The sequence below is a fragment of the Abrus precatorius genome, unplaced genomic scaffold (assembly GCF_003935025.1).
Source record: "Abrus precatorius isolate BTA unplaced genomic scaffold, Abrus_2018 Scaffold9, whole genome shotgun sequence".
Classification (NCBI taxonomy): domain Eukaryota; kingdom Viridiplantae; phylum Streptophyta; class Magnoliopsida; order Fabales; family Fabaceae; genus Abrus; species Abrus precatorius.
In genome coordinates, this window is record NW_020874439.1 from 1,805,516 (window position 1) to 1,833,413 (window position 27,898).

At 33.4% G+C, this 27,898-nt stretch overlaps 3 protein-coding genes across 3 annotated transcripts; 1 reads left to right on the forward strand and 2 right to left on the reverse strand.

Moving 5' to 3' along the window:
• The first annotated feature begins 1,929 nt into the window (after positions 1-1,929).
• Positions 1,930-2,961, forward strand: LOC113849518. Its single transcript, XM_027479473.1, has one exon. It carries the CDS (start codon positions 1,930-1,932, stop codon positions 2,959-2,961), a length of 1,032 nt encoding a protein of 343 aa, XP_027335274.1.
• Positions 2,962-18,473: 15,512 nt separating this feature from the next.
• On the reverse strand, positions 18,474-19,898 carry LOC113849520 (hydroquinone glucosyltransferase-like). The gene has a single exon (XM_027479480.1). The coding sequence runs from the start codon at positions 19,896-19,898 to the stop codon at positions 18,474-18,476; it is 1,425 nt and encodes a 474-aa protein (XP_027335281.1).
• A 1,444-nt stretch (positions 19,899-21,342) lies between these two features.
• Positions 21,343-24,617, reverse strand: LOC113850561 (hydroquinone glucosyltransferase-like). Its single transcript, XM_027481134.1, has one exon. The coding sequence runs from the start codon at positions 23,835-23,837 to the stop codon at positions 22,422-22,424; it is 1,416 nt and encodes a 471-aa protein (XP_027336935.1). The 5' UTR covers positions 23,838-24,617; the 3' UTR covers positions 21,343-22,421.
• Between the last annotated feature and the right edge of the window lie 3,281 nt (positions 24,618-27,898).

Below are 27,898 nucleotides of genomic sequence, written 5' to 3' on the forward strand. Positions count from 1 at the left end.
TATTTAGTAACGTTCAATTCTTGTTAATTTTTGTTAATAGTTAATTTTGTGAATATTTATAGTATATATAATTATTTTGTTACTTGGATTTACCCTTTTGTTAAGATTTCTTATATGCGAGGAAAAACTCCAGCCGAAGAATTACAAGTTGATCCTGAGATTAAGAGAACGACAAGGAGAAATAATAGTAGAACAAGAAGGCTTAGACAATTGGAGACACTCCGAGAACAACAGCAAGAGTTAATATTTTCATCTTCTTCAACTTCTTCCAATCAACCGTTCCGTGAGTTGGCTGAAGAAGAAGCATTATGATGGTGGGGCTGAACCAGGTAGACCTCCAAGAAGGACATTAGGTAATTATGTTCTACAACAAGGCCTAAGGCATTTTTCTAGTATTGTAGCTCCTACTGCTTCCAGAGCCATGGAATTGAAACCAACCTTCCTCAGCTTAGTTAGCTCACAACAGTTTACTGGACTTGACCATGAGGATCCATATTCTCATTTGTCTAATTTTTATGAGTTTTGCAGTACAATGGGTATTCCAGAAGGTGATGAAGAAGCTGTTTATCTAAGATTGTTTCCTTTTTCTTTGACAGGTAAAGCTAAAATATGGCTACAATCTCATCCTAATCAAAGTTTGACCAGCTAGAGCGATGTGGAGAACAAATTTGTTAACAGATTTTACCCTTCATCTAAGTATATCAAAGCCAAGGCTGAGATTACTACTTTTAGGCAAAGCATATATGAACCATTTTGTGAATACTGGGAGAGATTTAAATCATTGCTTAGAAAATATCCTAACCATGGGTTTGAAGATATAGCACAACTGAACTTCTTTTGCAATGGAATCAAACCTGAAGTGAAGATGTTGTTAGATGCAGCTGTTGGTGGTACTATGATGTCTGCAGATCCTAATAAAGCCACGCAGATCATTGAGTCATTAGCATCCTCTTATCAACAAGCACAACATGGAAGACATCAATCTCAAAGAAGAGGAATCATTGAATTGAACACTCATGATGCTATTCTTGCTCAGAATAAGTTGCTAACCCAACAGATTGAAACCTTGACAAAACAAAATGGCTAAGCCGCCACAACAACTCCATGCCATACATTCTCCTCAAACCAATCCTCCACTCAAGTGTGATTTCTGTGGAGGAGACCATCCAAATAGGTTCTGTTTAGAAACTACCAATGAAGAGGAAGTCAATTATATGGGTAATCAACTAAGAAGAGGTAATTTTAATTCCCAAAATTTGAATGCTAATAATTTCATGCAGGGAAATCAAGGCTAGAAGAATAATGCTAATAAAACCAAGGCTTTGGATGGAGAAATGAAGTAGAGACTTCCAAGAGATCTCTACAACAACAACAACAAGCTTCTTATCCTTCTATTCATGAGACGACCAGGAAATTGGAAGACACCCTAAATCAATTCATGCAAGTATCTATCACTAACTAGAAGAATACAGAGGCTTCCATAAAAAATTGAGAAGTTTAGGTGGGTCAACTAGCGAAACAATTAGCTGACAAGCTTGAAGGTCCATTCTCAGCAAACACAAAGACCAACCCTAAGGAGCAATGCCAAGCCATCACAATAAGGAGTGGTAAGGTGGTAGGTAGTGATGTTGGAGTGAGTGAGAAAAAGAGTGAGGAGAAAGAAGAACATGAGAATGGTGGTGAGGTTGAGAAATAGATTGAGACGAAAAATGGAGAAAGTAATAATGGTGGGAATGTAAATAATAAGAGTGAGAGTGAAAAAGAAAATGAAAATGACAAAGTAAAGGAAAAGAGCAGAGTAGAAAAAGAAAAGAGTAAGAAGAAGTGCAATGAGGTAATTTTGACAGTTCCTATTAAAGACCTACCTTACCCTCATGCACCATCAAACAAAGAGAAAGAAAGATAGTTTGCAAGATTTCTGGATAATATATGAAGAAGCTCCAGATCAACATTCCTTTCACTGAAGCTATGGAAGAAATGCCCACATATGCTAGATTAATGAAGGATTTGTTTACCAAGAAGAGAAGGATTCTTGAAGAGGAAACCGTGGAGCTTGAAGCAGGGTGCAATGCTATTATACAGAAGTCTCTACCCCAGAAATCCAGAGATCTGGGCAGTTTCACTCTTCCAGTGACTATTGGAAATTTATCAATGGGAAAGACACTTATAGATCTTGGTGCTAGTATCAATTTGATACCTTTATCTATGCTAAAGAAAATTAGAGATGTGGAAGTACGTCCTACAAGGATGACCTTGAAGCTAACAGATAGATCAGTGAAACTTCCACATGGCATAGTTGAAGATATGATAGTAAAGGTGGACAAATTCATGTTTCCAGTGGATTTTGTAGTAATGGATATAGAAGAGGATGTAGAGGTTCCTTTGATTCTAGGTAGACCATTCATAAAGATAGCCCGAGTTATCATTGACATGGATGACGGAAAGCTAAAGGTGCGAGTTCAAGATAATGAGGTTATTTTTAATGTGTTTGAAGCAATGAAGTTTCTAAAAGGTACCAAAGAATGTTTTAGAGTTGATGTATTGGATGATGTGTACTTGAAAGCTCAAGGCAATCTTAGGAACTCATCACCACTTGAAAAAGTTTTGTTTGATGCTGATGAGGAGTTTGATAAGACTTTAGACAAGGAAGTGCAAGAGTGTATTGACAATTTGAATAAAGGTGAAAGTTCTTTTACTAATGCTCATTTGCAAGAAGATGTGAGGGAAGAAGAGAAAGTGCAACCTGTAAAGCTAGAACTGAAGCAACTACCATCTCACTTGAAATATGTCTTTTTAGACAGTGATATTGGGAAGCCAAATATTATTAGCAGTCATTTGTCAAAGGAGCAAGAGAATCAATTGATTGAGGCGATCAAGGCCAATAAAGGTGCTATTGGGTGGACTTTAGCATATTTAAAGGGAATTAGTCCTTCATATTGTATGCATAAGATACACATATAGCAAGATTATAAGCTAGTAGCCCAACCTCATATGCCTGAATCCAACCATGAAGGAGGTAGTGAGAAAAGAGGTGGTTAAGTTGTTAGAAGCCGGTACAATCCACCCATCTCAAATAGTGCTTGGGTCAATCCGGTCCAAGTTGTTCCTAAAAAAAGGGGTATGACAGTTGTGAGAAATGAGAAAAATGAGTTGATTCCAACTAGGACGGTGACAGGATGGCATGTGTATAGACTATAATAAGCTCGACCAAGCCACTAGGAAAGATTACTTTCCCCTACCATTCATGGACCAGATGCTTGAGAGATTGGCTGGTCAGTCATACTATTGTTTCTTGGATGGTTATTCTGAATACAATCAGATAGTAGTAAATCCTCAAGACTAGGAAAAGACAGCTTTCACATGTCCTTTTGGTGTATTTGCTTATAGGAGGATGTCATTTGACTTGTGTAATGCACTAGCCACATTCCAGAGATGTATATTAGCTATTTTTTTTTTATTTACTTGAGAGATGCATTGAGGTGTTCATAGACGAGTTCTCAGTTTTTGGATCCTCTTTTGATGTTTGCTTGAAAAACTTAAACACCGTACTGAAGCAGTGTGTGGAGACCAATTTGGTACTCAACTAGGAGAAGTGTCACTTTATGGTGACTGAAGAAATTATGTTGGGGCATAAAATCTCAGTAAGAGGAATAGAGGTTGATCCAGTCAAAGTGGAGGTCATTGCGTCAAAGGAATAAAGAGCTTCTTGGTGCATGCAGGTTTTTATAGAAGATTCATCAAAGATTTTTCCAAGATAGCTAAGCCTTTTAGTAACCTTCTTCTCAAAAGCATTAAATTTGATTTTAATGATGATTGTTTAAAAGCTTTTGAATTGCTAAAGAAAAAGCTTGCTTCAGCTCCCATAATCATAGCACCAGACTAGAAATATGATTTTGAACTTATGTGTGATGCTAGTGATTATGCAATAGGAGCTGCATTGGGTCAAAGGAAGAATAAAATTTTTCATATCATACACTATGCAAGTAAAGTGTTAAATGAAACTCAAGTAAATTATGCAAAAACTGAGAAAGAGTTACTTGCTATAGTGTATGCACTTGAAAATTTTTGTTCTTATTTCATTGGTTCAAAAATCACTATGTATACTGACCATGCAGCTATAAAGTACTTGTTGACAAAAGCTGACTCCAAGCCTAGGTTGATCTAGTGGATTCTATTGTTACAAGAATTTGATTTGGAGATCAAAGACAAAAAGAGTTGTGAGAATCATGTTGCAGATCACTTATCAAGACTTGTAAATGAACAAGTGACCAGTTAGGAAGGTGAGGTCTTGGAGGAGTTTCTAGATGAAAAGTTATTTGCGGTGAGTGAAAGACCCTGGTTTGCTGATATGGCAAATTACAAGGCAGTAGGAGTCATTCCTGAAGAATATAATTTGCACCAGAAAAAGAAATTCTTCAAAGACTCTAACTTCTGTGTCTGGGATGACCCTTAGTTATTCAAGATAGGATCTGATGGTTTATTGAGAAGGTGTGTATCAGGAAGTGAATGCAAAGATATTCTATGGCACTGCCATAATTCTCCATATGGTGGCCACTACAATGGTGAGCGCACAGCTGCCAAGGTTTTACAAGCAAGATTCTATTGGCCATCTCTCTTCAAGGATGAGCATTGCAAAAGTTATGACAAATGTCAAAGAACAGGTGGAATTTCAAAAAAACATGAGTTACCTTTATAGACTATCCTTGAGGTTGAATTATTTGACTGTTGGGGGATCGATTTTGTTGGTTCACTTCTATCTTCATACTCCAACGAATACATATTGGTTGCTGTGGACTATGTATCAAAATGGATAGAAGCTAGTGCTACTCAGAAGGCCGATGCCAAGACTGTCATTAGGTTCTTGAAGAAAAATATATTTTGTAGGTTTGGTGCTCCAAGAGTGCTCATTAGTGATGGTGGATCACATTTTTGTAATACTCAACTGAGAAAAGTACTTGAGCATTATAGAGTGAGGCATGGAGTGGCTACATTATACCATCTTCAGACTAATGGCCAAGCTGAGGTCTCTAATCGAGAATTAAAGAAGATCCTGGAGAAAATTGTAGCTAGTTCAAGAAAAGATTGGGCCATGAAGCTGGATGACACTCTATGGGCATATAGAACAGCATTCAAGACCCCAATTGGGTTGACTCCATTTCAGCTGGTTTATGGTAAGGCGTGTCATTTGCCCGTGGAGATGGAGCACAAGGCATTTTGGGCCTTGAAGGCATTGAATTTTGACATGAAGACAGCTGGTGAAAAAAGAAAAATTCAGTTGCATGAATTAGAGGAATTGAGATTATAGGTCTATAAGAATAATAAGTTATACAAGAGTAAAGTAAAGGCCTATTATAACAAGAACATAGTGAGAAGGAACTTCCAACCCGGTCAACCAGTTTTGTTATTCAATTCTAGATTGAAGCTATTTCTACGCAAACTCAAATCAAAGTGGTTAGACCCATTTTTGGTTAAATCTGTTAAACCATATGGAGCAATTGAACATGAAGAACCTGCCACAGAAGAACATGGACAGTTAATGGTCAAAGACTCAAGCCTTATTTGGGTGGTGAAGTTGAAAAGCTCATTACCATCACACATCTCAAGGAGATCATGCGGCAATGTCAAGCTAAAGACATTAAATTAGCGTGTTTAGTGTTAATTATGTGTGAATTTGAGTTTGTGTTATCCATATTGTGTGATTAAGTATGTGTGTGTTGAATATTGAAGTCATTTTAGTTGTGCATTTGCTTGTTTAGTTGTGAAAGTTGAGCATTTTTATAACCATTGATATGCATTTGGTTAGAGGTACGTTAGTTAGTTTGTTAATTTGATATGCATTTATATAGATTGTGCATTGTTGTTAGATGATTAGTTAATGTGATTTGCTTTATGTTAGTTTGTTTAATTGAGTGAATTAAAGCTAGTAGAAAGATAGGGTAGGAGGACAATGATCAAGAAAAGTTAGAAGTATAAAGATTCAAGATTTCATATTTTTTGAGTCTCATAGTTGTAGCCCTCACTCATGGCTGCAGCCGTTTTATCAGAAAAATAGCTTAAAAGCAATTGTTGATGTAAGCATTGTAGCACTCATTCCAGGGCCATAGTTGCAACTCTCTGCCAAATCAATTATCCAGAGCTATAGCGCTCATTCCAGGGCTATAGCGCCAACTCTCTGTTTTTGGCATAAAAGTAATATTATCCAGCGCTGCAGTGGTCAAAGTCATCGCTACAGCGGTGAGGCACGAGAATCACTTTAAGTGAATTCAAAACATCAGTTTCATTCATTTTTCTTTTGCGCCCTTACGCTCTCTAAACCCATCACTAACCCTTTACCTTTCTTCCACTTCTCCTTAATTTCTTGCGCATTTTTCTTCAATTTTGGGCATCAAAGGTAACTCTTTTTTTTTTTCTTTTTCCTCCCTTTCTTCCACTTTTCTTTTTCCTTGTTCACCATGGAAGGAACCCAAGCTTCTCTCCTCTCTTATTGTATGATGGTTTCATTGAAGGAATGGATTATCTTGCCTGAGTAAGTGTATTATAATATCATTGAGTTGCTTCCTACTTCCATGTGTATATATTTTTGAACTCCGGGGTTCATATGTTGAACCCTAACTTTGGAAAATTATCATTGTGAAATTTTCATGTTTTAGATACCTTGATGTTTGATTCTAATGTGCTAGACACCGTGATTTGAGTTGTGGATACCTTGTTGTACAGTTTGGTTGAAGCATAAATGAAAATGTGTTTGAAAAATACACTTCAAAGATTTGCATGCAAGGTGTTTGTTAAAATGAGTGTGTGAGATTAAAGGGATGATTGCATTGAAATGATGTGGTTATTGAAACATATCATAGAAGCTTGTCATGGATGGAATGCATTTGTATAATTTCTGTGATGATTGGTTCAAATTTTAGTGATTGATGAATTGTGCATGCAAAGTGTTTGGGAAATACTTGAATGATAAATGGTTGTGATTATGGTATATCTTATGTGCATAACTTAACCGTTTGAAAGCTTTATTTGCATCCCTATGCTAACCATGGTGAAATTCTTTTGTAAATGATGTGGTATAGATGGTTCGTTCTAGAGGTGGGGGTGCAGCATGAGGGTCACAACCCACACATGAGATATCTGCTAGCAGAAAAAGGAAAGGTGTAGCTTCCACTTCTCATCCTCAATCATCAGATTCTTCTGAAGAGAAGAGATAATATACACCACCACAAAGACCTTTAACCTTACAACCCAACAGGTTCAAAAATAAACATAAGCAACAGAGATTTTAGATCTTCAAGATAGGCAAATAATAACTAAAAGGCCCATTCCTAACTTGACACCAGTGCTAGACTTTCATGATGAGTTGAGAAGAAGGAATTAGGACAAGATTGTTGAGCTAGAATTGCAATATAATGATACTATCATTAGGGAATTCTATGCAAATGCTTTCCCTACTCAAATGAACTCCAAAGATAGAATCTCTTAGATTAGAGGGAAGCGAGTACCTTATGACCCAGATGCTATCAATTCCCATTTGGAGATTCAACATAACATTTCAGAAGAAGATGACTATTTCAAGATGATGCACGCTGCCTTGAATGAGGAGAATGTTAGCAGAGTTACTGAGTACATTATGTCTTCTATGTAACACCCTAAATTTTGTAATAATATTTTAATTACTATATATGTATATATATATATATATATATATATATATGGAAATTTCCATGTGGTTGTAAGATTGAATTATTGATGAGGATGTGTATTGGATGGTGGTGTAAATATGTGAGATGATTATGGATGCGTACAAGTGTGTTTGAATATGTTTGGAACCGGATTGAGAAATTGGCTAAGTGTCAAGTACAGGGTGTTCTCACTGCAGTGAGAGATGTCTCGCTGTAGCGAAAGAGCTCTGGAAAGAAGGCGTGAAACTGTTGCCTTCTCATTGTAACGACAAAGCGATAGTTTATGGTGCATTTCTGGATGCAGTCTCGCTGTAGCGAGATTCTGCAAAAACCAATGTGCAGTTTTCCCTGAGTTTTTTGTTGTAGCGACAAAGGCATCACTGCAACGAGAATGTGTCGCTGTAGTGAGCGTGTCGCGATTAGAGGGGTATTTGAAGGGTTTAGGGTTCGAGCAACCCATTTCTCATCCCTCCCTTTGAAATCCTTTCGATTCTCTCTACTCCTAACCCATTCCTACCAATTAAATTGTCTCCAAAGTCGTTTGGGAGCTAGATTAAAGGTTGAAATCAAGTTTGGGAATCTTGAAGGTAAGTTTCTCATGGGGATTTCCATGGTTTAGGGACAAAGGATCTATATGGGGAGCTATTCTACCATTGATTTCGTGGTGGGTTTCCATTCTAAGGTAAGGGGGAGTAAATCCCAAACTCTAACCTTTCTTAGGTAGTTAAAATGAGGGATTCATAACTATTTTGTTTACTATCTAAATGTAATTTGTAATAGAGGCTGTGAATAAATATGTTCTTGAAGAAATATTACACTTTCAATGCGAAAATGTCATTTGGGAGTAGTTAGAATAATGCCCAACCTTAGGATAGATGACTTTATGGCTATTATTGAGAAATGTGAGTGATGGATTGTACGACTAGGCTGAGTCTAGAGGTGTCCGACCTCTAGCACCTTGTATTGATTGTGTGACGTGTGAATTTGTGTGATGAATTTTTGTGTTGGATGAATATTTAATGATGATTGAGGTATGTTGAGATTAGTTGATGATGCTGGCATGATGAATGACATGATTATTGTATATATGTTGTTTAATAGTTGAAGTATGCCGAATGAGCGAACCAGTGACATAAATGCAAGTGTGTGTGAGCATATCGATGATTGAATAAAGCAAATGGTTAGAAATGGGTGTAGATGACATATTGAATGTTATTGAAAACGAATATACACTATGTGCTGTGTGCTGTGACTGAATGTGGGCACTGTGTGTCGTATGCGAATATGAATGTGAATGAAATGCTGGAAAAAGTAATTGTAATATGGGAGTCAGAATAGATGAATAGATGTAATTGCAATATAGGTATTGTGGTACGATCCAAGGACGTACTCATAATATATGTATTGTAATACACCAAATTATTTGGTTAAGGCTCACGTATTATGACTCGTTGCTCTATAAAAGAGCGTGGAAAGAGTGAGAAATATGGTGGTAAGTTTAGATAGCTATAGTGATACAACTGGGGGTATAGAGTCCAGAGAAGATTTGAGAAATCTTGGGGAAATGAGGGTGGTGAATGCTTATGTGGATAGTGCACAACGATTTGCTGAAAATAAAAGCATTCACAGGCCACACACTCATTTCCTGACGAGACTCCTGACTATACCTTTGCTAGAAGGGACTGGGTCGGCACACGTGTATCCGTGTTGTTGCTGCTAACTGGTAGCTATCTAAGTTGTGAAGTCCTCAAGGGATCCCAAGGACATTGAATGTAAATGTGGAAAGAATGTGAAAGGGTGATGTGAATGAGATAGTATAGAAATGGTGCAGTTGGAATATATGCATTGTGTCATGTTGGTTGATGTTGTCGCGATATATGTGTTGTAATACATCGACGGGTGTGATTGGGACACATGTGTGGTGACATGTCAATTGACATGGTGTAAAACATGTATTGTGACGTGCATGATAGTAAGCAGATGCATGTTATGAAAGTTAGCGAATATGATTGGTTGCTTATCTTGCGTGTATTATTCTGTGATAGTAAGACGTGTGATTTGAGTGTTATTGTGAATTAATCCCTGTTGATTGGTGTTATTAAGTATGGTCTATGCATGTAAGTATTTATTTATGTTAAACCAGAGATTTAGTGGGGCAGGAGATACTCACCCTTACTAATATTTTTAGGTGATGGATGTCAAGAGAGAAAGGTATCTGCCCGTCCTAGAATCATAGTCCAAGGGTATTGAAGGGAAGACTGCTCTGTAGAGATTAGAAATGTTTGAGAAATTGTACTATTTTATTCAAATTGTAATTTGTGATAACTAAATTGTGTAAAGGATTTTAAAGGCTGGATTTAGAATTTATGGTACTTGGATCAATTTCGTTGAAATTATTTCATTATCATCCTTAGCAAAAATCCCAATTTTATATATATTCGTAGTGAGCTACATGTTTTGTTAAAAATAAAGTTAAATTTTATCTAATTATCTTAAGTTTCAAAATTTTACCCTTGGAATAATATGAAACTTTCACAAGAAGAAATTTGCAAATTTTGTTATTATGTTACTATGGAGTTTGAGAGCGAAACTAAGTAAATTATTTTCTATTCACATAAAAGTTTATTTATTTAAATAAAGAAAATGAAGGTGTTACATTCTAGGAGGCTAGTTTCGACAAGGTACAAAAGGGCAACTGACCTCTATTCTAAGGGCTAATCTGAAAACTCTAGTTCGAATGTGGCAGATAGTCATTGTTCATAATATCGCTTCTAGCGGCCATTATTCTGACATCACCATTTCAAAGGCTAAACTCAGTTACTGTATTCTTGAAAAGAAAGATGTGGATTTGGCAACTATAATTTCTAAGGAGATCACTCAATTGTCCTATCTAAACCTTCCAAAAAAGGGGTGGCAAAGCCCCTTGCATTCCCAGGTTTGATCACGGGGTTATGCAAGCATTTGAAGTGGTCATACCAAAGCCCTTGAAATCCATAAAAAATCCCATCAACCAAGCCTTTGTCTATGCTCAAGTTACAAACAAAAGAGAATTCCAGCCAAACTCACAACAGCCTTCGCCTCACACCCCACCCGAATAGCCACAAGTTTCTTTTGATATGTCAACTATGCAAGCTTTCATGACCTAACAGGCCCAAAAAGTAGAGGAAAGGTACCAAGAATAGCAGGAGCAGCACCAATTACAAATGGTACACATCCGCCATATACAGATTCATCAATCAGCTAATCATAGAGGGCAACTTACTCTCCATTCTTACTTCTACAACTACACATGCCACCAGGATGAAACTAGAGCTAGTCTGTACCCATGGCCTACACCCGAGATATTTGTCGAACAAATTCTATGGCCTGGGGACTGTCTTAATTTTTCTAGAGGGGGTGGAACACAACAACATGGAGTGCAAGAGTGTGGAGCCCACACTGTGCAGCCTGGAGATCAGATGGAGAAGAAAGGTGCAGAGTATGAAGATGAGGAAGAAGATGATCAGGAAGAGGACGACTCTGAGTAATCAGACTTCTGAGAAAGAGTTTTACCATTTACATTCCTTGCAATTTTAAATTTTCGCATTTACATTTCTTGCAATTTTAAATTTCTATTTTTACATTACTTAAAATTTTAAAATTTTTATTTTTCAATAATGTTGTTACTTCTAATTTCAAAAAAAAATTAATAATAATAATAATAATAATAATAATAATAATAATAATGTTTTAATGCTCATCTTGTGGTTACATTCTATTGATTGTGCATGATTATGGAATTTCATAAGCATTTCATTAACTTCACATGAAAGATCAGTGATTGAATCATTTAGCTAAGCTAGTGAGTGAGAGTACCTAACATGATACATATTATAACATTGTTGAGAGCCATCATCATAGTATATGTGTATGCATTGGTTGAGTCTTGAAATGGTTGCTCTTATAAGAAATTTTGGAAAGGATCAAGGCATTTTATTGTGTTTATTGAAAATTTTTGAACTCAGAGCCAAACAACTATACTGTAAAAGTGAAAAATCAATTTTGACCCCTGTTTGAGCCTTATAATTTGTTCAAGCCATAAAGCCTATACACTGTTAATTTCCTCACCCTTACTAAACTTTTAAGAGCATAATGGAATGAATTTGGGTTAAGTTGGGGGGAGTGAAAGGACAGGGTTGAAGGAAAATAAAATAGTATGTTATGAAGTGTTGAAATGAGAAATACCTATCTAGTGTTTCATTTTGTAAAAATAAATAAATAAATAATATATATATACAAAAAAAATAAAGTTTCAAAGAAAAAGGGGTTCTCCTAAGTAAGCAAGAAAAATTGTGAGGGTCAAAGTGGAATTTGAAGGAAAAAATTGAGCTGAGAGATGTGATTGGAGTTGAAAATTGAAGAGAATGAAACATTGTTGATTGATGTTATTCATGTTCATTTTGATCTCTAGAGTTGGAACTTCGTTTAACTAGAAAAACCATGTCTTTCCTTGTTAGTCAGGCCCCATTGTAACACTTAAAAGTCCTTGTGATCCTTAATGTTCTTTTCAAGAGTGATAGTAGAGAGATGATATCAATGTTTATGTTCATCGAAATGATGAGTGGAAAAGAGAGAAACACTCACTCATAAGAGTTATACACTTGTGAGAATCGTATTTGGTCACTGATTTGTAGTGTTTATGTTTGACTTGTCATGTGAGTTTTGTGGTTAAGTATGATTGATTTTTAGGAGCACTTCAAGTGAATTAAAGATGGTCCTATGAAAGTGAATTGATTGGTGAACTTTCTTTTTGTTGATAAAGAAGTAATTAGCAAGTTGGCTTCGGGTTGTTGTCCTTGTTTTGTTTAGGGACAAACAAAAGAGTAAGTTGGGGGAAATTGTTAAGTGCTAGAAATTCATATTCTATCATTAATTTGGCACGTTTTTTTGATTGAAATGTAAATAATTCTAGGTATATTTAACTCCCAATTGGATGAATTAATCTAATTGAAGAAGTCACAAGAGTGGTAGTGTTTTCTTTTAAAATATCTCTCTTTTGTGCAGAATTTGGTTAAGTCTGAAATTCAGAGCTACAGCCCCAAAGCCACAGCTACAGCTACAGCCATGAAAGTATGCAATAAAAGGAGGATTCCAGAGAGTTACAGCCAAAGCTGTGAATCTGCAGCTACAGTCGTGAGAGAATTAGTACAAGCCAAAGCTACAGTTACAGCGGTGAATCCATAGCTATAGTCGTGGAATTAAAATCTGTTCGAATTCTCCTTGTTTTGAAGACCCATAAAAGAAAAATGTTTAGGAAGTGGAAAAGGCAAAAAAAAACATAATAGATCAGGGAAAAAAGGGACTTTTCGGAGGAGAAAAAAAGGAAGAACGGAGCAACGGAAGACGAGGGAAGGATCGCTTCAGAACAAGGATCGCATCTTCACTTTTTTTCATTGTAATTTCAGTCTGCATCTTGCTATGGCCCTCATTATGAGTGGCTAATTCCTTTTGGATTGGATTCAATATAACTCCTAACTCAATTACTTCGTGAGTTTATATGATTTTCAGTTTATTTACTTGAGTGTGATTCTATTCTTAATGCTTAATTCGGCTTGATCACCCAGTTTATGATCTTTGGCTTTTGAATTCTATTTGGAAATGCTTTTGAAAACCCAAACTGAATCACACACCTAATAATCACTTGTACTAGGAATAGACTTGGGGTTGTTAGCAACATATGTTCAAGTTTTATTCTTAATGCAACGTATTAATCTTAAAACATAGAGGAATCATGTTGTAGGATTAATTACCTTAGGACTTAATTTTGATTGATCTGGTTAAGTTATGTAATGAATGTGAAAGTAATAGAATTGGAATCATATTTATTCAATGAAGATAAAAGTGTTAGAAAGTATATTTGAATCTGATCTCTTCTTGCATAAGGTTTTCTACTAAATTTCAATTTGTCGCTTTTATATATTTTAGAACAAATCAATATTTCATCACATTCTTTATATTTTTATATACAACAAGAAAGGAAATCACTATTATCACCAAATCCCTAAGGACGATATCAAATTACTACATCAAAGCTTGGTCCGCTTGCCAAGTGTTACCAAAAAGTTTACCAATAATCATAAAACAAAAATATATTATCATACAAATCAACACAATACGTCAAAGGTCGACACCCTCAAACTCAGTCTAAATCGTACAATTCAGAATATATTGCTGGAGTTTATACTCTCTCGGTCTTGAATAAGTTTTCTAGCCTAAAGTTTAGTATTTATACTTTTTCATAGTTCAACACAAATTATTCACAGAGATAATAACTTTCAGCCTCATTACATATAGAATTTGAGTAACTTGCCTATAGAACTTCTTAAACTCATTCTTGCTCACAACTTTTATTATAAACTTAGTTTTAAAGGATTTCACACAAATCAAAACGCTCTCTTATACCAAAAATCTATTTTCACTGATACTTTCAAGAAAATTTTATAGATTGATATTTAAAAGAAATCATCTTATTTTTTTCTCCAATTCAATCCATATAAAATGAAATCTTGGGCTTGAGAATAACTTCCTTTACTTAAGAACTAACTTCTTCATGGGGTTCAAAGAGAAACTCCACGTCTTGACCGAGAACACTATCCAAGAACTAGAGTTTTTCTTAACATTACCGGTAGATTACTATTATAAGTAGAGAGAATAGAGAAATAAGAATGAGATTTGAATGTTAGGCTTCAAAAACTTACTTAGATTTGAGTGGAATAGACATTTAAGTTTAGATCTGAGAGAAATCTAGCGGTTTCAAAGGCTTTCTTTGGGAGGCAAGAGGGAGAGAAAAGAGAAATCAGAGAAAGAGGGGTGATTTTGTGAAAAGTAAAATTTTTCAATGCGAAAAACTTTAAATACCCTTCAAATCCACGCATTTTTGCTTGAGTGAGCAGACTCTCGCTTGAGCGAGCACATCCTCGCTTGAGCAAGCTCCTTCTCGCTTGAGCGAGCAAACCAGATAATAGTTTTTCTGATACTCTCGCCTAAGCGAGAATGGGTCTAGAGAGCACCCTATTTTTATTGTAACTCCTCGTTTGGGCAAGTTGCTGCTCACCTGAGGGAGACCACTTCTCACTTGGGTAAGAGAACAGTTAGGGCAACTCTATCCTATCTTGCTTGAGTGAGACTTATCTTGCTTAAGTGAAAATGCTCCAGAATGCCCAGTTCAGAAAATGTTTGTTTTGCTTGAGTAAGAAGTCCTACACCAAAATTCTTATTTTTCCCAAAGACAAGATAATAAAAGTGAGGGTGTTACAATTTAGATGATGGATTTCTAGCATGCACTATTTTTTTCTATTCTCTTGACTATGGATTCCCTTTTTACAAGTTTGCAACACTTACTATGCATTATATAATACCTACTCCTTTATTACTGATGACTTGAGCACCTAAAAAGACCTTATCCTAAAATTACTAATCCATTAAATAAGTGAACTTTAAGGTCTAATTCTACTAAATTGGGGATTCATGACACCAAAATTAAAATTCAAATTGAAAACCAATTAGCATGTATTTGTCACATGTCAAAGGTACATTAAATCTTAGAGACTACTCAATAAACACTTCACCGTGTCGAAGAAAACAAATTAAAAAATTACACAAAAGACACCCTAGTAGAAAGATCCAAATCAAAACAACTTAATTAAGAAAATTAATTTTCCTAAATCACACCATATTTTTCCCATTAGCTAGCCAAATGAGTCAGGGTCAGTGTTGAAGAACCATCTTTTAGTGTTACTTTCTACATCAATTTTCCAGAGCCTTTCTATATTAGTTCTCTTAGAGAGTCGATGTAGAAAGTAGATTTTAAAAATAAAGTTATTTTCTACTTCAATTCTTAACTGATGTAGAAAGTAGTGAAAAATTATGAATTTTGTTGTCTTTAATGTCATAAACTTTGAAAGAGTATAACTTTTAACATAGAATTCATATTTATACAAATTGTATATTTATTTCATATAAATTTTTAAGATCTATTTGATCCAAAAGGGGTTTGAAAAAATTAGATTTCAAAATTTCAAATTTTTCCAATTTTTTTTATTTATTATAATTTTATGTGTAAAGATTTTTACCATTTGCAAATCATTGATGCTATTAATTTATAACCACAAAGTAAAATGAAAAGTGATGGTGTTCAACTGCATAGTTGCTGGTGGAGGGTAGAGAGTAAGAAAGTACATGTCGTATAAATGAGATGAGAATGAAAGAAGAAGGAAAGAAAGGATACAAAGAGGAAAAGAATGAGGAACACAAACATATACATGAAATTACCAATGTATTCTTTCATAAATTTAACTTGAATTACTGATTTGGGTCTCTCTCCAATCAAGTTTTCCTAGAGATCTAAGGGAGATGTATAAAAGTCATGATGGAGGATATTGTTCGAAAGATGAAGTTTTTCTTGAATTTGAATGGAATAGACGTTCGAGCTCGAATTTGGAAGAGATTCAAGATTCGAAAGAGATTTCTCTGAGAAGAAAAGGTGAGAGAACAGAGAAAATGAGGAGAGAAGGTTGTTTGATGAGAATAATGGAAGTTTCAGCGTTGAGGTCCCTTAAATACCCCTTAGATCCGCGTGTTTTCGCTTGAGCGAGCCTTACTCTCGCCTGAGCGAGACCTTTCCTACCTAGGCGAGAAAACCAGAAAATTGAATTACTAAATTTTTTGTTATTCTCGCCTAAGCGAAAAACATCGTCGCCTAAGCGAGAGACATTCTCGCCTAGGTGGAAATGGGTCCAGAGAGCACCATATTTTTCCTGCGACTCCTTGTCTGGGTGAGCTCCATCTCGCCTAGGCAAGAGAAAAGTTGGCGCAACTTTATCCTATCTCACTTGAGCGAAAATAGTCTAGAAAGTTTTCTTCTAGAAAGCTCTATCTCGCTTGAGCGAAAAACTCTGCACTAAAGTTTCTATTTTCTATTCAAGGGAAACAAAATTAAGGGTGTTATAGCATGTAATTTTAGTATTGTGTAAGATACTAAAATCATGCATTTTTTCAAAGAATAAAATCTAATATTTTTTATAAAATAAATTTTTTTTAAAACTAATTACATGTTATACAAATAATATAAATAGTAAGCTTTTACTCAACATAAAATAGTTGTTGTAAAGTAGTCTTTGTAGCTTTGTAAAGGCATGATAAGAAAATGCTCTAGAATTTCAATAAAGGAAGTTTCATCATATCACTGTGCATTAATAAAGGATTTAGTTTTATCTTGCTAATAAGTTGGATCTAAATTCTCTATAGTTTTAGTCTATTCTTGTTTAAGTCAAAACTCACTTAAACAAAATACTAAAAAAAATAGTTTTCGCTTAAAACAAAGAAATTCGCTTAAATAAAAATAATTTTTTTTGCTTGAACAAGGGAGAAGGGTGAGACAAAGCAAAAGGGGAGAGGGCCGAGAGCAGAAAAGGAGAGGGAAGAGTGGAAGGGAGAAAAGGTGGGGGGAAAGAGCTAAAAGGAGAGGAGGAAAAGGGAAAGAGAGCTAGGTGTGGGGCTAAGTGAGGGATTGAGTAGAAGAAGAGGAAAAGCAAGGCTGAGTGGAGGGAGAGGGGTTAAGTGGGAGTGAGGGGAAGGAGATGAGAAAGAAGTGAGGGAGAAGGAGAAGGGGAGTTAGAAGAAGAGAAGAGGATGAGGGATTTGCTTAAACAAAAATAAAACTCCAAGTTACAGTTCTTATGCAAGCTGTAAATGATCTGTTTTTATTCAAGTTAATTATATATACATTCTATTTATATAAAAATTTAAATATATAATTATTTATAAACTATAGAATTAATTAAATTATTTAATTAATTCATAAATTAATTTAAGTATATTTTATTGTAATACAATTGATAGCAATATAACTTGCTAGTACTTTACAAAAGCAAACTTTGTCAAAAAGTGAAAAAGGTTGTATACATAATACTCCTAAAATAAATTTAAAAGAGCGTATTAGTGTTCAATTTGATGGAGTTGTAGAATTACTTATAAAAAATAATATAAAAATAAATAATTTTTTATAAATTAAAAATAATTTATCTTCTTAAAAGATAAATAAAAAAAATTTCAAATAATAAAAAAATTTAAATTATTTTTAATTTATAAAAGAAGTTTTATTAATTTTTTATACTAATTTTTTTTAAATGTTTTTCCTCAAAATTTATGCAAACTAAGCCATAAATATTGTAAACATTTAGAAAACATCATCATTCACCAACATGTATTAACTATTTTAAAAAATAACATATAGAATGATTTTTAAATTTTTATTTTAAATGTAGTTATTATTTGTATTTAAATCTAAATTAGATTTGGTTTGATTATATTATTAAAGTTAATGAAGATAAATTCACCTAACAGGCTAAAATTATACCACGTGTTAGATTTTTGCAAATTGTGCCATTTTTATGGCATAAATTTATTTTTAAATAAATTATTATTTAAACACATATCTAAATATTATTTATTAAAACTTTTTATGTACGGTACTCTAAAAACTTTTAAAGATAACACACAATTTATCTTTAAAAAATCAAATATAACATGAATTTTAAATTAACTAGGATACATATACCACTCAACTAGCTGCTAGTCAAGGATTCCTACTTTTCAAACAAAAGGTAGAACACGTGTTATTTGATTCATAATTTTAAGTTAACTAGAAGCATGCCTAAAATAGTTGGAAGAGAGAAATCCGTGAAAACAAACAAATTAAAATCCATGTGAAAGGCTTAGTTAAAATTTTAGTGCAACCTGATTTATAAGGCTAGTTTAGTTTAAGGGTCGTCCCTGGAAATTTTCCATCTGCATGCCAAATTCGTAAATAGCCCTTGTGGAGGAACCATCTTCCTTTAATGCGTTAGTAGCTGTATCTTTGAGCTTTTCAATTCTTTGGCGAATTTCGTTTCCTTCTGCACCCATCATTAGCCCTTTAATCACCTTAGAAATTTCCCCCTTTTCCGCTATGCCATTCTCATTAAATTTGGGCCTTAACGCCACTTTGAGGTCGTCTGTTAGCAAAACCGCATTCATTCCTTGTTCAGCAAACAATGGCCAAGTTACCATTGGCACTCCCATCAGAATGCTCTCAAGTATTGAATTCCAACCACAATGGGTTAAAAACCCACCAGTTGATGCGTGACTGAGGATTTGGATCTGGGGTGCCCAGGAAGGAACAATCAACCCCTGTTCTTTGATTCTTTCTAAGAACCCGTTTGGTAAGAATTGCAAAGGGTCATGATCTTTTGCAGCAACAAGGTATGCACCATCTGCTACATCATTAGGTGGTCTCAAAACCCACAAGAATTTCTGACCACTCAACTCCAACCCCAACGCTAACTCATTAAGTTGTTGCTGAGAAAGACTACCTCCACTCCCAAACGACACATAAAAAACCGAGTTGGGACTTTGCTTCTCCAACCACCTCATACATTCTAACATGTTTTTCTCGCTAATTGGTCTGGTTTGTATGATGGGTCCAACCGGATATACTGGGGCATTGTGGTTGCCACCTTTGCTACTTTCCTTCAAGGCTGTGACTGTACCTTGCTCCATTTCAAAGAAGCTGTTAACGAAGAAACCATCCGCAAGAGTGAACCTCTTGCAACGTTGAAGCATAAACTCATAAGCAACACTGGATCGCAAATCTCTTGGAAGGTCATGGCCTTGAATAGGTATGCAACCGGGAATTTGAATAGTCCTTGTGAGATGATCTAGACATTCACGTAAACCTTGGTCATGTAATGTTGGCAAACGCAATAAAAATGAAACTGCCATGGAAGAATTACAAAAGTAAACGTAAGATAAGATGTTGAACTCCTTTGTTATCTCCAATGCTTCATTGGCAAAAGGATCAGCAACCAAAGCAGCGAGTGGCGTGGTTGAACACAATGACCTCAATGCATTGCGGAAGGATGGCATGGATTGACACACTGCGTGTTGGAGTTGCACCACAGAGGGAACACCTTGTGGAAGGTCTTCATTTTTCACGGGAGTTAGGAAAGTGTAGTCAACGTTGGATGGAAGAGATTGAAGCAATGTGGTGGTGGCAGGGATTGGGGCATCAATGGTGGGGAAGATGCATGTCACATGGAATTGCTGATCAACATTAACGAGTTTCTTGCAGAACTCAATAATGGAGGCTTGGTGGCTAAACGCAGGGGGTGAAACTACTGCTATGCGAATTGTTTTGGCCATGGAAACCCCTTTTGATTCGTTCAAGCTTGTTGTTTGGGAAACATGTATGTGTCTTTGGTTTGCTATATATTCCACTTCCGTGCTGTTCATCATTAAATTAAATTTATTTAATATAATAAATTCTTAAATTAAAAGTTAATGTGGCAAGAGAACGTCCACGTGGGGACAAATTTCACCGTTGGATGGGAAATCGTGTATTATTAGATACGGCGCCGTGTAATGCGTGCAAGCTTGTGGTTTTAGGGACAGACATGTATTGCGGACAGCAATATGTTACGCTTGCATATTGTTCAGGTTAAACTAAAACCATTCAATATAATAAAATCTGAAACTAAAAGTTTACGTGAAATGAGGTAACTAAGTAGTACATATACCATCTAATGCTATTGGATATTCTTTTTATGGTCATTCTGACGATGCTAAAGTTTTAAAGCAAAAATTTCAGGTCACCGAAAGTTTATGATTTTGATAAATGAACTCTTTTATTTTATCTTACTATTGTATTTATTTAAGTCTTTTGTGTATATAAGATGATACATCTAAATAATTAGTAAAAGTCATATAATAAAATAATGGATCACAGGGATATAAGATATTTTAAAAGAAAATAAAAATGACGAAAAAATATAGAAAATTATTTATATATGTTCAAAAACTAATGATATAAAAAGCACAACTTTTTTAAATCTATGATGCAGTAAAATATGACGTTGACTATGAATAGAGAAGCTTCATCGATAAGAATAATATTATATTAATTTATAAAAGATAAAAGCGTATTTCTCTTATCATCGTTATGCCTTACACTAATACAGCAAAAAGATAATAAAGTAGAGACAGAAAATACTCATAATAGTAAAAGTTTATGCTCTTAAAATTTCATTAAGACTAAAAAACATTTGACAGTGCCTAACATAAACTCAAAAAAATATTAGATATAAATTGAAGATATTTTCATGTAAAACAAGAATTGAAAGCATGTGTAACAAGGTAAAACATTCGGAAAACTTTCTTTATGCATAATTTTTTTTTATAGACAATGTATTAGTTCGATAGGATAAATGATAATATTTAAAAAGTATTTATTTGCTTAAAGAGATAGTATATAAAAAAGTACTTAAATTTTTATTTGAGTCTAGAGCAACTTGGATAAGAGTAGTTGGATTATGAGATACCAGTGTACAAATCTCGATAATAACAAAAATTTTGATTGAAGTTAGGGAGTGGATGTAGTCCAAAATAAATATATGTGTTTATATTACTTCCCCTAATCTCTTATACGTTTTAAAAAAATTATTTTATAAACTTCTAAAATTTTTAAAAACAAATCCAAGCTCCCTTCTTTTATTTTCAACCTTTTAACTTTAGCTAATATTAACTTTTTGGAGTTGAGCAATTTCAATCACATGAAGTATTTTGTTTTTTTTTTTTTTGTTATCATAAATTAGTGTTAAAAAGGGAGTCTAAGTGATATTATTAAAAAATATTGATGTGACGTCTAATTCATGTAACTACACTAAATTAATTGTCTTGTATTTAGAAATGAATATTTCGGAAGTTAAAATTGTGACTTATCCTTATGTTAAACAAAATATTTATATTTCTAGAATGAACTTAATATTTTTTAGTGTCGATATTTTTGTTAATATTTTTGTCAATATTCATTTGTATTATACTTGTCTATTAGCAAAAGTTAAGGTGAAACTTTATCATTTTAGAGAATCATATTCATCACATGTAATTTATAGAGTGAAAAATTAAAAAAAAAATATTATAATATTTTATGACAAGAGTGATATATATCATTTACAGTAATTATAATATAATTTTTTTATATTACTAATGTAATTCATTAGATTAAAGTGATTGATTTGTTACATTATGAATGTGAAATAAAATTGTTTTATTGACATTATTTATAATGATAATTGTGTTATAATGCTTTCATTTGATTTATATTTGCAATGACAAGTTTTAATTTTAATACATAGTGGTGAAAGGTAAGGAAAAAGACTTACGTAATAAATCAATCTATAATTGTAGTTTGAACTAAAATTTGTTATTAAATAAATTTGACGTCCTCTCTGAGTTGATCGTATTATATGTAGATTATACAATTTTATAGCACCCAAGCGTTGCGCGGGTTATTACTGTTACATGTTTTGAAGTGAAAAAAAACCGCTAATAAAATGAGACATTCTTCGGTAGCCTCATTTTTCTTTTTACTGTTACATGTTTTGAAGCTTGTAGCTTCTAGTTTTACTACTGTAAACATTTAAATATGGGACAGCGTGGCCTCACCAATAAAGCATTCACTAACCTATACGAATCTTTTCAAAATAAATTGCAAATAGCGTGGATAGTCATGGGACAGAAACTTAATACAGAAAGAGGTTGTCTTGGCAAGCCTAGGAATAATACACCAGAAAATAAGACATCACTCAATAATTACTGTATCTCCAACAATGCTAATATGCGCATACAGCTCGATTCATGCACCCAGATTTATGAGGCTACTTTACTTTAATGGATGCTCAGATTGTTCTCCATACAAGTGCCAAATTTGAAAAGCGCCCTTGTAGATGACCCATCTTTTTTTAACGCATCAGCAGCTGCATCTTTGAGCTTTTCAATTCTTTGGCGAATCTCATTTCCTTCTTCACCCAGCATTAGACCATTAATCACCTTAGCAATTTCCTCTTTTTCTGCTATACCATTTTCATTAAATTTGGGCCTTAATGCCACTTTGAGGCCGTCGGTTAGCAAAACAGCATTCATTTGCTGTTCAGCAAACAATGGCCAAGTCACCATTGGCACTCCCAACACAATGCTCTCAAGCGTTGAATTCCAACCACAATGGGTTAGAAACCCACCAGTTGAAGTGTGGCTAAGGATTTGGGTCTGTGGTGCCCAAGAAGGAACAACCAAACCTTGCCCTTTTGTTCTCTCTATAAACCCATCCGGTAAGAATTGTAATGGGTCATCGTTTGCAGCAATAAGGTATGCTCCATCTGCTGAATCATTAGGTGCTCTCAAAACCCACAAGAATCTCTGGCCACTCAACTCCAATCCCAAGGCTAACTCATTGAGCTGTTGTTGGGAGAGAGTGCCTCCACTTCCAAAGGACACATACAAAATTGACTTGGGCCTTTGCTTTTCCAACCACCTTACACACTCTTGCCCATTTGTCTTACTATTCGGCCCGGTTTGTATAATAGGCCCAACCAGATATACTGAAGCATTGTTATTGTCGCCTCTGCAATATTTCTGCAGGGCTTTCACATTATCTTGCTCCATTTCAAAGAAGCTATTAACCAGAAAACCGTCAGCAAGACATAACCTCTTGCAAAGTTGAAGAATTAGCTCATAAGCAAGACTAGATCGAAAATCGTTAGGGAGGTTGTGGCTTTGAATAGGTATGCAACCTGGAATCTGAATAGCCTCTACTATGGGATCTTTGAAATTGAATATAACGGTGTCGTTTAAGGTAGGCAAATGCAGCATCAGTGACATTGTCATGGCAGAGGAAGAAAAGTATACATAAGATAAAAGGTTGAAGTCCTTTGCTATCTCCAACGCTTCATTCGCAAATGCATCAGCAACCAAAGCAGCGAGTGGCGTAGTTGAAAGCAGTGACCTCAATGCATTGCGGAAGGATGGCATGGATTGACACACTGCGTGTTGGGCTTGCACCACCGAGGGGACACCTTGTGGAAGGTCTTCATTGTTCACGGGAGTTAGGAAAGTGTAGTCAATGTTGGATGGAAGAGACTGAAGCATTGTGGTGGTGGCAGGGATTGGAGCATCAATGGTGGGGAAGATGCAAGTCACATGGAAGTGCTGATGAACATTAACGAGTTTCTTGCAGAACTCAATAATGGAGGCTTGGTGGCTAAACGCTGGGACTGAAACTACTGCTATATGTGTTGTTTTGGCCATGGCGTGGTATTGGTCCTTTCAGCTTGTGGTTTGGAGACATTAAATATATTGTTCACTGCGATATATTATTATATGTAGGTGTTGTTACCACGCGATGCACGCTTAAAGGGAAGTATTGAATGCAAGTCCTCTTTGCTTTGCTGTGTAGGGAGAAAGAGAGAGAGAGGATGTATCCAGTGATAGAAATTACTAGACAGGAAGTACGATAGAAGAAAGATCTAATGAGAAAGATCAAAATGAGGATGAATCAGTACATGAAAAAGAAAGATTAGAAAATCCGTACAATGTGATGATAATGTTGATGATGATGGAGGCTAGGACATACCACATGGAAGAGGAGTTTGTGGTAGATAAACTAAATGGAGGAACCATATAGCCACTTCGAGGACTTCAATTTATTTACTTAATTACTGCTTGCTTTTTTTTCTTAATTAAGTGAGGTGGGATTTTAGGAGTTGCATAAGCAAACTGTTCAGTCTAGCAAAGTTATTCTCTATACATAATAATCACTTAATTAAGGCTGCTTGCCTTTGTCTCTAACGAGTGCTTTATGTCCCATTTTCACTTAAGTTTATTGATATTCATTTAAGAAAGATAAAATTTGCTTAAATGAGGTAAAATTTGCTTATGCAACCACATGTTATATTAACATCTTGTTTAAACAAATTTTAGATTCACTTAAGATAATCTATATTCACATTTTAAGTGAATATTTTGCTAGCTTAAGCGACTATGTAAAAATTTGCTCAAAGATTTTGTTTCCATGCAAATTAGAGAAGTATTAGATCTAAAATTTTTATATATGAGAGGGAGAAGCATAAATATGAATCATGTAATTATACATGAATGATTATGTAACTTTTTTATAAGATTTAATAATCAAAGTTTATACTTCTTACTCTCACATATAAAAGCTCATCTTAGTATATGAATCATGAACACGAAGAGTAATTAATAGAAATCGATTTATAATAAGAAACTTAAAAAGTGATTAGTGTTGAATCATTCTCTAAGTTTCAATTACGAGAGTGTTCCTAGTGAACTACTCTCTAAACATCACTTGGAAAGTGATTATTTAATAATCACTATCTAATGTCGTTATTTCAGATAGGTTGACACGTGGAACTGCTAAGGTTTCAACTAAGGTAATCCAGGGACATGAAGAAGAGTCTACTATGCCTATACCAAATGATGAAGCAAACATTTTATGCCTAAGAGATATAATAGGTACTTATGTTGCTTGACTATTATCCTTAATAACTTTACAACTAAAGGTATGCATGTAAATTTCTGCATAATTTGTAAATGTTAAATATAAACTCTAGCAATGATTTTAAATTGCACCATCATCAAGTAAAAGGATAGGAAAAGAAACAAGTCACACTAAGAAATCCATTGCTGATCCAAGCAATAAGATAGTTCTAAAAATAATTATGGGTTTTTCATGTCCAAATCCTTATTCATACACTTTAGATTTTAAGAAAATGTTAGAGTTCTAGTAGAAAACTTAGCGTTTTAAAATTAAAATACTAAAGAGAAGTTAGGGTTTGGGATCACTCCCCTTACCTGGAAATAAGTCTCGTAGATTGAGTTTTTCTAAAGATCTAAGGGAAAGGCACAATGTCCAAGTAGAGAATATCGTCGTAAGGGTTAAGGTTTCCTTGAATATCACAAAGTACAAAACTTTTAGATCAAATAAAATGGAGCAATAAGAATGAAGTTGGAGAACCAAGCTCCAAGAAACTTACTTGGATCTAAATGGTTGAAGTTCTAAGGCCAGATTCAAAGGAATATTGAGATTTAGAGGAAGATTTCTGAGAAAATAAGATGAGAAATAAGAGAGAATAGAAGAGAGGTCGAGTTTTTTATTTTGAGACTAAGATTAGTCACTTAAGGTTTTTTATTGAAGAGTTTGTTGTAAAAAAAATTAGTTTTCACTATTTAATTGGTAACAAACTCATCAGTTAACATAAAAATTATAAATTCTTTTGAGTATTTGTTGTTATTAATATATTTGTTAAAATATACAAGATTTTAGATTCAAAAAGTTTAAGTTTATGTTGAGTAAAAAAGAATAATGCATACCCATGGATATCAAAACTCAAAATGAAAATTGTTGCACTAAATATTCAAGACTTTGAAGACAATAAAATATTCATATGTTCTTACATATTTTGAGGAAAAAGATATTAGAAGTATCCAAAAAATTCAATTTATTGTGTTATAGTTGAACAATAACTTGAAAAGATAAAAAATAAGCCTTTATGCCTATATCTATCAAATCATTCATAATGAATTTGATAAAGATAATATTATTACTGTAAAGAAAAAAAAAATATTAGCTATTACTCAAACTTATGTAATCACATAACAAGAGGTACTAAAACCCCTCAACTTTTAAGGGTACCAGAGAATGCCCTTGTTATTATTATTTTTTTCTTGAACATTTAAGTAACCCCATCTCTTTACAATGCTGAGAAATTAATTCCTCATGCATGTCAAAGTCAACTACCATGCTTGGTATTCTGTTTAACTATCTTTTATAGGTAAAAGAAGTTTACCAAAAATATGTTTATCACAACTATTTATGTTATGTATTTTTCTTATAAATTATAATACATAACGTAATCTCAGCAGTAGATATCACGTAATATTAGACCACACCACTCTATTAGGCATAGCTGATATCATTTATTCTGAACAGGGCTCACCAAAATCTATTCTTCCTCTGTGGTCTGCATTGCCAATGGGTGTAACAGTGTGTTTACAGTGTGTTTACATGGTCTCTTGTCTTACTTTTTTTACGGTGCATCCATAACATTCAAAAAATGTACAAATTAAGGGTAGTCTCGTAAAAATAATATTCATTTTTTAATGTTAAAAAGTTAAAATTATCTTAGAAGAAAAATTGAATGTCTCAAAAAGTATCATGTAGCATGACTCTACAAATTAGAACTTTAAAACACTTCATACTTTTTTTGTCTTATGCATGAATTTTTTTATATATAGTATAAAAAAATATTAAAATTATATAAATTATATATATTAGGGATGATATTCTATGTTCTAATTGATTACGCATATATCTTATAATTAAAATTATGTATAAATTATATATTCTCTCATGTTGCAATAATATTTTTTAAAAATAATTTTAACTTAATCCTATAATTATGAAAAATATACATTAAAGAATAAAGATTTAATAATATAAAATAATTTTAGAATATAATTTATTTTAAAATAACACTTTTATTGTGTAGTGAAAAAAAATATTAATAATATATATATATATATATGTATATATATATATATATATTAATAACTTAAGACTCTTAAAATTAAAATTTGAACAAATAAAAAAAGTTTAGATAACTTTTATAAAAAAAATATATGTATTTATAAAATATATAAAAATTTTATATAAGATAATAAAAAAAAGTTAAATACAAATTTAAAATGAAACTAACAAAGATGTGAGTAAAAAATAAAAATATTATAATATAAAAAATATAATTCGCACATCATTATTAGTTAATTTTAATTATAAAATATATATGTGGTGAATTATAATTGAGAGTATCTTAACTAATATTTTGTTTTTCAAATAATAGACTCTCTTTTATATTATAAAAATTAATATTAAATTATTGAATTTTTTATTATTATTATTTTTTAAATAATTATTATTATTATATCATTAATATTTTTAATTTAATAACACTATTTAATTTGAAAAATATTTATTTTTATTAATTCAATAGATTATAAGACTATCCATAATTTCAATTTAGTATTTCTCATCAATTGTATATTAAATAATAAAAAATATTGTAATTTGATTTAAGATAAAACTAATTATGAGAAAAACAAATTAATTTAGTACAAAACTAAAGTTGATTGATTGATACATATTTAATTGAAATAAAAATAAAAAAAATATTTAATATATTTTAGTTGAATAATTATATATGTATATTTATTTATATATAACACATTTTTATTTTATTTAAATATTAAATCTTCATTCAGTATTTCAAATTGAAGATATTATTCTAATC

Bases quoted from the DNA above. Each gene is read 5' to 3' on its own strand.
- LOC113849518 (XM_027479473.1), top strand. From the start codon at position 1,930: ATGAAGAAGCTCCAGATCAACATTCCTTTCACTGAAGCTATGGAAGAA.
- LOC113849520 (XM_027479480.1), bottom strand. From the start codon at position 19,898: ATGGCCAAAACAATTCGCATAGCAGTAGTTTCACCCCCTGCGTTTAGC.
- LOC113850561 (XM_027481134.1), bottom strand. From the start codon at position 23,837: ATGGCCAAAACAACACATATAGCAGTAGTTTCAGTCCCAGCGTTTAGC.